At 46.8% G+C, this 11,319-nt stretch overlaps 1 protein-coding gene across 2 annotated transcripts in view; it reads left to right on the forward strand.

Annotated features, from left to right (window-relative positions):
• TNFRSF11A (TNF receptor superfamily member 11a) overlaps window positions 1-11,078 on the forward strand; it is a 50,170-nt gene extending 39,092 nt beyond the window's left edge. For both annotated transcript variants that reach the window (XM_079784624.1, XM_079784625.1), the window contains exon 10: window positions 8,408-11,078. In XM_079784624.1, coding sequence (XP_079640750.1) covers window positions 8,408-8,712 — 305 coding nt within the window. In that variant the 3' untranslated portion in view covers window positions 8,713-11,078. The remainder of the gene's footprint in view (window positions 1-8,407) is intronic.
• Window positions 11,079-11,319: the final 241 nt, after the last annotated feature.

The following is an 11,319-nucleotide window of genomic DNA, read 5'->3' on the forward strand; positions in this document are numbered from 1 at the left end:
GATTGATTTTTGAGGCTGTTCCTTCCATAATTACTTCTACATGAACAGGCCTTCTGGTTTCTGGTCAAAATAGCACGTTCTCATTATTGCCTTTGTTTAATTGTCATGATTTGTGTTCTATAAAATGTGTGAAAGAGGATGAGCTTGGGTGAAAGATAAGAGGCGGTGGCTAATCCTATTTGAGCTTCTAAAAGCCACTGTGCTCTCAGGACTTAAAGTGGTATTTTTATTGGATGTTGGATTTTTATGTGTGGGTGTTTTAAAAACATACAACCAGTTGAAGTGGTTTCTAGAGAAATGAGAACGACTAGTCACTTCCTCAGTAGGAAAGAATATCTCTTTTGCACCCAGCATCCTTTTGAGGAGAATGATGGTTCTTCAAAGAGCTCTACTGGTCTATTTTTTAAAAGTAATACTCATGCCCTAGCTGGTTTGGCTCAGTGGATAGACCGTCAACCTGCAGACTGAAGGGTTCTGGGTTCAATTCCGGTCAAGGGCACATGCCCAGGCTGTGGGCTTGATCCCCAGTAGGGGGCATGCAGGAGGCAGCCAATCAATGATTCTCTCTCATCATTGATGTTTCTATCTCTCTCCCCTCTCCTTTTCTCTCGGAAATCAATGAAAAAATACATTTTAAAAAAGTAATACTCAATGTCAAGGCTATTTTAGCAATGTTATAACTCTTATTAAAGACCAGTGAGAATTATTAGCCAAGATCAATGAAGGGGGAAAACATAGTTTGGGTTATCTATAATAATAAAAACATAATATGCTAATTAGACTGGGCAGCCGAACGACCTTCCAGATGAAGTCACAGCAGCGGGGGCCGAGGCAGAGGCAGTTAGGGGCAATGAGGCAAGCAGGCAGAGTGGTTAGGGGCAATCAGGCAGGCAGGCAGAGGGGTTAGGGGTGATCAGGCAGGCAAGCGAGTGGTTAGGAGCAATCAGGCAGGCAGGCGAGTGGTTAGGGGTGATCAGGCAGGCAAGTGGTTAGGGACAATGAGGGAGGCAGGCAGAGTGATTACGGGTGATCAGGCAGACAGGCAGGCAAGTGGTTAGGAGCCAGCAGTTCCAGATTGCGAAAGGGATGTTCGACTGCAGATTGGGCCTAAAACGGCAGTTGGACATCCCCTGAGAGGTCCCGGATTACGAGAGGGTGCAGGCTGGGCTGAGGGACCCCCCAATGTATGAATTTCATGCACTGGGCCTCTAGTGTCTTATATAATCATGTCTTAAATTTACATTTTACATTATTATACTTTTGACATGATGTTGGTTACCTTGGTTACAAGCCCTTTTGCCTGGAGTTTGGATAATTCTCTCTATATCTAGAAAAGTATTTCATGTCAAAGAAAAAACAACTGCTTATAATTTTTATTATTATAATTTATTAATTGTTATGGCTTTTTTTTTTTCCTAAATTCCTTCACCTTTTTCACCCAGCCCCACAATCCCTCCTTCCCTCTGACAACTGTCAGTCTGTTCTCTATGTGCCTGTTTCCATTTTGTTAGTTTATTTTGTTCCTTAGATTCCATATATGAGCGAAACCATATGTTACTTGTCTTTCTCTGACTAGCTTATTTCACTTAGCATAATACTCTCCAGGTCCATCCACGCTGTCTCAAAAGGTAAGATTTCCTTGTTTGTTTGTTTTATAGCTGCATAGTATGCCATTGTGTAACTGTACCTCAGCTTTTTGTATGGACCCTTGGGCTGCTTCCACATCTTGACTATTGTAAATAATACGGCAATGAACATAGGGTGCCCATATTCTTTTGAATTAGTGCTTCAGGTTTCTTCATATATATTCCCAGAAGTGGAATTGCTGGGTTATAAGGCAGTTCCATTTTTAGTTTTTTGAGGAAACTCCATATTGCTTTCCACAGTGGCTCCACCAGTCTGCATTCACACAGCAGTGCACAAGGATTCCCTTTTCTTCACATCCTCGCCAGCACTTGTTCTTTGTAGCAACTGCTTATACTTAATGTGTCCAGAGCTGGCCAGTGGCTTGCTTTTGGCTCCTGAAACCACTTAGTTAGTCCAGCCACTCCTGAGCTGGAGGGAGTTGTTTATTTACAGGCCCACAATGGTTCCTACTGAACCCCAGCTGCATATTTCTTTTTCTACCAAATCTTTATTGAGGGTCCACTGAGCCATGGAGACCTGCAGAAAGCTTGGGAACCAAGTAGGGATTGAGGTCAGGGAATGGATAACACAAAAGGAATCCATAATTTGAGAGGACAAAGCCCTCCACGGCCCACCTCCCTCTAGCCTCTCGTCTGTTGTTCCCTTTCACCACCTAAGTTTTGGCCAATGTCAGCCCCTTTTACAGGGACACCTCTCACTGCCTCTACATTGTCCCCCTTTCCAGAGCACGCAGTTCTAGTCCCAGCTCTTCCTAATGCGACTTCCTAAACCAGGGGTGGCAGGCATGCTGCTGTGTGGCTACTGTCCCCTTCTGTCCCCTGGGAAGCCCTTCACAATTGGTCCTGGAGTCTTTCTGACTGAGCCTGGTGAACTCACACCTTTACCAGCAACTCATCTCTTGGTAGCCACAAGCAATCATAGGCATTACCATGACCTTCGCCACACCTGATCTTTCCAATCTCCCAAGGTGGCTTGGTCACTGTATGTTAAGTGTTTATAAGCACATTCATTCATTCATGAATAACTGGAGAAAAAGAAACCAGAGCTCCCTGTTTGTTCCCCAACTCACTCTCAGCTTTCCACTTCCTCAATCTGTTCTGGGGAGCAGGGGTGGGGATGGGGGGAATAGGGGATGGAAGGACTGACTGCCCTGGGCAGACCTAGATGTCCTGGGTAGAGGACACACAGACACAAGTGGCAGAGGTCGCCAAGGCTGATGTCTAGCAGCCAAGGGCACTGGAGGATGGGGGCGTATGCCTGGCCCCCTAGCTCCCCATCTGTAGTCTCCCCTCCTTGGGCCCCACCCTCTCTTGAAGTGACTATTCTTGACCATCCATTTCCATTATCAAAGGGCAGATGAAAGATTTTCCTACCCCAATTTTCTTCCCTTCCCCCCATGTGAAGGGCTGCCCAGGGCACAGAAGGAAACAGTAGCCACACAGCAGCATGCCTGCCACACCTGGTTTAGGAAGCAGCATTTGAGCTGGGACTGGAACTGTGTGCTCTGGAAAAGGACCATGTAGAGACAGGGAGAGGTGTTCCTATAACTCCTATAACAGTCCTCTATTTCTTTCTTCTCTCTCCTGCTGGAATGCCACACACTAACTTGTGTTTCACTTTTAGCTAAGGGCTCATTGATTCTGTAAGTTCAAAATATTTTATAATTTTGTTATTTGGTAATAATGAGCATTCATTGATGCTAAAAGTCAATGTACTATTTTAAAATATATGAAAAATTAATTCACTGTATATTTTTAATTCAGTCCTGCTTTCCTTCTCTCTGTTCTAATGCAGCTCATTTTGGAAGGGTTTCATTCATAAGCCACTGTAAGTAATTTTCAAGCATGATTCAGAATGGAACTATTAAATATTGCTTCCCTTCCCTTTTCATCAGACACCAGTTTCTTCCAAATGCCTAAAACAGAGCTTGCATTTCCATTAAAAGGAAAATCACATGAGAAGCATATGGATTAAATATAAAACCAGTTTTTAAGAAATTCGGAAGGCACCCAGTGTAGCTGGATAGCTGGAGCATATTCATGTATATTTTTAGTTCTCTTCCTCCGAAGAATATCTGACTGACAGTTGGATGGTCTTATTTGCTATAGTTCTTGTGATTTAATATTCATACATTATGCATTTTAAACGACATAATAAGCTTTTGAGAAGAGAAGAATGCATCCCCTTGCTTATAAATGTAAATTCTGTTAGGGATTCAGTTCTAAAAATGAAGCTGCTTCTCTCTGCCTGAGAAATAGAGAGTCCATCGAGCCCCTATAAAAGCAAGGACCCCACTTTCTGATCGCAAAGGACCACTTTATTTGTTCATTGTTTCTGTTGAACTAAATGCTATTTTTACCTTTCTCCAGTTACCTGAAAATTCTTCTGGTTAAGTCACGTTAAATATTCATGTTAAGCCAAGTAACCCATTTTGAATGTTAGAAACCCTTCAACGTGTCCAATTTACTCGATGCCCTCATGTCCTCTGGCTCCCACATCATACTCTTCGGTAGCCTTCAGATACAATTTTGTCAGTCAACGTAAGACTGTTTTGACATCCTGCTTATCTCCCTGCAGAGCCTGGACCTAAAGCCACGGCTCCTCTCCCCTTAAATCACTACCAGGGAGATGACTTCATTTGTTTACTGTGTGTTGGAGAATCTTCAGTGTGCCCCAGAATAAGGGCAAACGCAGACCCGGGAGAGTTGGCTGCTCTGCTGAGCGAGGGGCAGTGCCCAGGCCAGGCCCAGAAGGCTGCATGGGAAGGACACTGGTCTGTGCAGGAGGAGGTGATGGCTACCATGACCTGGGAGTCCCCTCTCCTCTGCCAGTTGTCTCAGGAAGTTAGTCTTTGCTCTCACCCATTCTTTTGTGAGGAAAGCTCTTTGTTTCACATGCCTCCAACCCCATCTTTTTCTGCAAGTGAAAAAATTTAAAATAAATTCCTGGTAGGGGAAAGTTACCAGAAAGCCAGCTGAGAAGAGCAAGGAAGAGGGACACGGGGCCCTTACTCTGCTTGGATTCCCAGAGGCTCTATGGGCTAAATGCCTCAGGCCTCTTTAAGGCATCTTAATGAGCCTCATCCACACCATCCCCTTTTCATATACCCCCCTGATAGCTGTGTTAGAGGGAAGAGTCCCCTCTGTCAGCAGAACATCCTGGGCTTTCTTGGTGCTCAGTGGAAAGAGTTACCCCCTTTGGGGCCAGGTATCAATGGCAGAAACCATGGCACCCATGCTGACCCAGAGGCCCTGCAGCACCCAGCTGGTCATGCAGCCTGCTGGCGTGGCGACCTACTAATTGACTATCCAAGGTCTTGCCCTCTCGGGTCAGTTTTCATAACCCTGCAAAACATTTCTGTTCTGAAAGATAAAGAGCACGTTTTAAGGAATTACTACTTTTTAAAAAATATATATTTTATTGATGTTTTACCAAGAGGAAGGGAGAGAGATAGAGAGTTAGAAACATCGATGAGAGAGAAACATCAATCAGCTGCTTCCTTGCACACCCCCTACTGGGTATGTGCCCGCAACCAAGGTACATGCCCTTGACTGGAACCTGGGACCCTTCAGTCCGCAGGCCGACGCTCTATCCACTAAGCCAAACCGGTTAGGGCAGGAATTACTACTTTTAAGCAAGGACAATTCAAGACTGACGGATATTACAGGATTAAGATATTACCAACTCATTCTAAACTGTGATCTGTTGTAGTCCTACATTCATCTCACAGCTGACTTGCATGACAAGAAATGAGACTATGGGGTTTCATGTAGAATTACATAGATGAGTGTTCAAACCAGAGGCAGTCAAAATGATGGATTATTCCTGCAATGAAAACAAAATGTTGGTTAGATTTCTAGGAAAAAGTGCCCTTTCAACCTTCAAGGTGGTTTGAGATCCCCCAACAAGACGGAGATGGAAAGAGCATTACTGCTCTGTGCATTTCCCAAATCTGTTTCCTTGAGAGTTCAAGAGCACTAATACGACCTTCTGAGACTAGTAATGCCATCTTTGCACCTGCGACCAATTCTTTGCTGTTTTCTAAGTATTATCAAATCCATTGTCTCATTTGACCCTCATGCTGTCCTGCTGGGTGTTCACACATTCACTTACTCATTCATTGAATAGTTATTGGATGCCTTCTCAGGTGGCTGCACCTGCCAGGCCAGCAGGGCTTGCAGACTGATGCTCGTTTCCTAAATGAGCAGCTGAGGTCTGGACAGTTGTTCGGTGGTTGGTCCCACATTCCAAGGCTATTGGGGGCAGAGCCAGGACAAGACCAGAGAGCTTTCAGATCCCTGCACTCTCTTCTGTCCCCTCCCCCGTTCTCACCCTCCTGTACTCAGCCAGCCACTGAAAAACCACCAGCCTTTAATCACCAGTTATGCACCTTGTGCTCTGCAGAGACTGAGACGCCAGGATGACAATGATGTTATTAGATAATTTGCACATGAGTCTGCATTATGACAAGCCATGAAAAGAATGTCAAACACAAGAGGGAAAAAGACAGCAAACCTGAGTGCTCACAGGCCAAGTACCTGGGAGCTGGTGTCTGCGGTGCAGCCAGCCTGGCATGAAGGGAGCACTCAGTGAGTCCTGGATGGGTGGTGGTTCTGTCACTATGGTTACCGTCACGGGTGCTCTCCATAGCTCCATTGATCCCATAGGTTGGCCCACACTCTCCTTTCCCTCTGGAAAGTAAGCTGACTGAAGCCCACAGCACACTGATTACTCACAAGTAAGGGGTCACTCTGGAATGCCCGGGCCCTTCTGCTCCCGCCTGGTGAGAGGCTGCTTCCCGCACTGCAGTCCCGAGAGCGTGCGCGGATCCCGTTGTAATTAGAGAATTACCTGCTACATTAACTGGTCAAAAATGAGGTGGATAAGTATGAAAATTATTCCTGTGAAAACTGTTAAATGCTTCAGGACAATTAAAAAAAGGACATACTTGAGAACTAACTTGGTAACTTGGTGGGAGCAGAAAGGCATAGGCATGCTAGAAGGCAAGCCCCCAGCTCAGAGTTCACTGTATGTTAGGAGCACCTGTCAGTATGTTTCAGAGGGAACAGAGAATGTGGGTCAGTCTAGCTAGCTGGTGAATGGAAATACTAACTGACCTCCCCCATGTTGCCTGGGGGGGTCATTAAGCAAGTACCACCCCACCCCCACTACCCATCTTGGAATATACCCCATACTACTAAGGGAGAAATAGCATGAGTCACAAATCTTCCCATGTGACTTTCGGTTTGTTGCTCACATTTGAAATCCCTGCATTTTCAGGGGCCACTGTGCCTCAGTCCTGGCTTCTCTGCAGGTACCCTGTGGGTGAAGGGAAGGCTCCCCACAGGAATAGCCTGTGTGCCGTTGGTATTCATTAGACCAGTGTGGTAGGCAAACCGTGGCTCGCGAGCCACATGCGGCTCTTTGGCCCCTTGAGTGTGGCTCTTCCACAAAATACCACATGCGGGCGCGCACGTACAGTGCGATTGAAACTTCGAGGCCCATGCGCAGAAGTCAGTTTTCGGCCTGGGCGTGTCTATTTTGAAGAAGTGGCGTTAGAACACTCAAGGGGCCAAAGAGCCGCATGTGGCTCGCGAGCTGTGTTTTGCCGATCACTGCATTAGACCACCCAAAACATGCCTTCCCCATTTGGAGAGGATCTCTTCACATGGAGTGGTGACAGAACCAATTTTATTTCTGTGAATTATTAGGCTTTGTCACAATAGAGAAGAAAGAAGATGTCAGCTCACTTCCCCTGGGCAGACATCGGTCCTGCTTGTGATGCTGAGTGTTGGGGCCAGTTCTGTGTCTGCTTGGTTTGTGGCATTTACTTTCAGTTCAGAGCATCAGTCTTTAAAATAGATGAAGAAGAGGCAGCAGGTTTCCTAGCATTTGTTGAACCTACTATTTGTTTTTCAAAAAGCCCATTAATTAAAAACTGGCTAAATCTGCTCACCCACGAAGAAGTGATAACAGAACCCCCTAGGGACAGAACACTCCTCAACATTCAGAAGGAAAGAGTGATTTATAGGATTCATTTTCCCCCCATTTTAGTCTTCTGAATCCTCCCCCCCCAGGAGGGGGGGGGGTAAAAAAAAGTCAAGGAAATTGATTAACCTCTGCTAAATATGAACCCGAGGGGCCCCATGGCCCTCTAGGGCTGAGCCATTAGGGACTCCAGGGAAGGTGGGAGGTGTAAAGGCATCCAGGGTGACAGGCCTCAGAGTGAGCGTGGTCAGAGAGCAGGCCGGGCGGAAGTGGGCTCCAGGACCCTCACAGGTGACAACCTTCCCTCCAGCCTTCACTGCCCTTCCGGATACCTGGGACCATAGCTGGTCCATCGGCTGTTTGCTGCACAGGGATCACAAGTGGGCACAGGAACCCTTTAGTGGCATCTGAATCTTGTCTATGATTCTACAGTCCCGGTGCACTCCTGCTAGTACTCCCAGAGTTCCATGAGGCAGATGACAAAATGTGAGTGGGGCCCGCTGCCCGGCTTATCTCCCCTTGTCTTCTCCCGTCTCTTCTCTCTTGTTCCCTTGTCTTCTGCCTCTCTCCCTTCTTCCTGGGGCTGTCAGGCCTGGTGAGAGGCCGGATGAAGGAGCTCCTGGGTGTGCCCGATGCGTGTAGGAGACCTGTCGGTGAGGAGAGGCCACCCTCGCCCCTCCATTCACTGGGAAACTTCCCTCTCACAAGACCCAGTTCTCACCGCGACTGGATGACTCACCCTCTGCGTGTTCTCTCTTCCTCTCCCCTGCAGGAAATGTGACTGGAAACAGTAACTCCACGTTTATTTCCAGCGGGCAGGTGATGAATTTCAAGGGCGACATCATCGTGGTCTACGTCAGTCAGAACTCCCAGGAGGGCCCGGCGGGGCCAGGCGGTGGCGCTGGGGAGCCGGTGGGTCACCCGGTGCAGGAGGAGAGCCCGCCGTGCTGCGACTCGTTCGCGGGCCTCGGGCCGCGCTTCCCGGACACGTGCAGCGCCCCGGAGCCCGACAAGGCTTCGCGGCCGGTGCAGGAGCAGGGAGAGGCCGAGGCCCGCGCGCCCGGGGCGCAGCGCTGAGCGCCCGGTAGCCGCTGTAGCTCTCGGCGCTCCTCGGATCGGGGATGCCGCCGGATCAGCCGCGACTTCCCGGCCACCAGCCCACCCTCCGCAGCCCACCCGCTGGCCACCAGCACCACAGGGACCTCGTACCTACCTGGGGGTGCGGGCCGCGTGGGCCACGAGCACCTGCACCTGGGCGGGGCGGGGCGGGGGCGCGGGGCGGGGCCCGGCCCGGGATCTGCCTGCACGTGGCTCCATGCGGTACACCTGCGCCCAGTTACCTGACATTCTCCACCCACCGTGCTATTCGTTGAATCGGGGCTTTTAAAAAACGCAAATGTGTTTTCACCACTCACTGGCGTGCAGTCACATACCAGCTGATGACACAGGTACACGTTGCTCTAATTCGGTTGCTCCACTTTTGACTTCCTTTTAAGGTTTTCCTCCCTCCCAATGCCCGTTATTTCGTCAGTAGTCCGTCTCTTTATGACATGTTTTTATGGCGGTCCTGTTGAATTTGGGTCTGTGCTTTTCCTCTCCTGTATTTGCATTCCACTTAATCTCATAACATTTTTCTTCATAATCCCCACCTCCACCCCCACTTTTTTACTATTTAAGGATGTTTCTTGAATTCTCCCTATGGGTGATTGATGGTCTTTATGTATTCTCTGTTGTGCCCCTTCTCACAAGCAGGTACCTGTGTTTCGGTAATGCCTGGTGCGAGGGGTGGGGGTGGGGGGGAGTGTTGGGGTCTGTACTAAGCACTTTTGGGAAAAGGTTAGAAATGTGAAGCCTGGAGGGAGGCTCAGGGAACAAGTGGAGGGACTTTTCGTTTTTGAAAACATTTCTGAATTCCCATTTTTCTAAAAGAGGGAAAAGGGGAAACCCCTTTTCTCCCTCTGAATGTTTTCATGTTTTGTCCATGGTTAGGCAGAACTGAGTTGTAGTGTGCATCCTACTTCCCAAATGATCATTCCTGGGGGGAATTTATTTACCCCTTCCAACAGAGGCAGCCAGGTACTGCTGTAAATAAACCCCTAAAAATGCCGGCTGCTGCAGCTTTACATTCTTATTCTTGATGTCCCTCGGGGAAACGACGTGGAAGTGAATGGGGCTCGGGGATAGCCTGCACAGAGTGAAAAGAAGGTGCTAGGGAAGTTCAAGAAAGAAAGCATAAAGTTGAAAAGTTAATACGCATTTTCTTTCTCTGGACCAGAGTGGCATAAATGCGTTTAGGCAACAGGCCTTATTTTCTTCCTAAGTAGAATTTAGCCGCGCAGAAGTGGAAAACACTCCTGCTATTTTCCGGTGCATTTAAATTAAGAACCAAATCCTCCTATGGTGGACTGAAGAAACTGTATCATACAGGTAGTATCCTCTTAGCATCAGTCCTCTTGTTAGGAAACATACAGTGTGAGTCAGGCTGAAGGGAGTTACCTGGGTTGTTCCATCTGCTGTGGTCGATGAGTATTTGTTCTCCTCAAATACTAGAGAAAAGTTAAAATACCTAAAATTAATTTTGCAGGTCTGGTAGGTTTTCAGAGTGCTAACCGTGGTCACTGTCCACACTCTAATGGCCTGGCTAAAGGGAATGGCCACTGGCCACGGGTTTCTCCCTACTGATTGTAGTTCTCTTGGAAATGCCGCAATGGTAGCAGTCAATTATGATTTTTAATGGAGAAGCAGAGGGGGGCTGTATAATTTATGGGATTCCTTAGCGGATGGAAAAAATTGCAAGAAGAAACTGCCAGGATGATCAGTTGGTGGGAATTTACTGTCTGTTCTGCCCTTTTAGTTAACATTCATCCAAAGAGATGTTATAAAAATGGGAGAAACCATTATACCTTTTGAGATGGAATATATTAAAGTATAGTTCACAAAGTAGAATGCTGAGCTAAAAACCCAAGTTTCCGCTGTGACTGTCATCGTCCCACTGATATTACTTTACCTTTTTGTGCTTTCATTTTTCTTCCTAGGAAAAGGCACTAATGATAATTTTTGACACTTTCCCTACCCAGAGATAACAAAAGGATGAGCTCCTTACAAAAAAAAAAAAAAGGTGCTAAACAATTAAGAATCTACTTTCAGAGAAAGGTAGTATTCACATTCTTTCCCACACTGACCCCTACTAATTCTGTATTGACCCAAAGACAATTCATGATAGGAAATGTATAGCAATTGTAAGTCTGCATCTGTGTATTATAGAGATGTATGTGACCAATGTAAAAAGAATGGTATGAAGACAATAATGAAAACTTGTTTGGGGGAATGTGATAAAGAGATTAAATGTAATATTTGACCATAGGAGAGTTCTTTCGTGGTTTGCTTCAACAGGGCTCTTTGTTAAACAACGATCTGTCTTATTCCTGACCTCTTGGTATGCGGTGTTCGATGTTGGTTGTGTTGTGTCTTATTGGTGGGGCCTGTGACAACTGAGTTGGGACAGAACATGACCTGCTTGCTTTGATGACCTCTCTGCTGTTGATCTCATAAGAAATGTTTGTAAAACATGGAGTTGAAAGGGAAATGGAGTCTAATAGTTCCTACCCATATTTAACACAAATACCAGAAAAAGGAAAAAAATCAAATTTTCTCTCTACCTATACGCACAGAGAGCAATTTGAA

The sequence above is a fragment of the Cnephaeus nilssonii genome (assembly GCF_951640355.1).
Source record: "Cnephaeus nilssonii genome assembly, chromosome: 11".
Taxonomy (NCBI): domain Eukaryota; kingdom Metazoa; phylum Chordata; class Mammalia; order Chiroptera; family Vespertilionidae; genus Cnephaeus; species Cnephaeus nilssonii.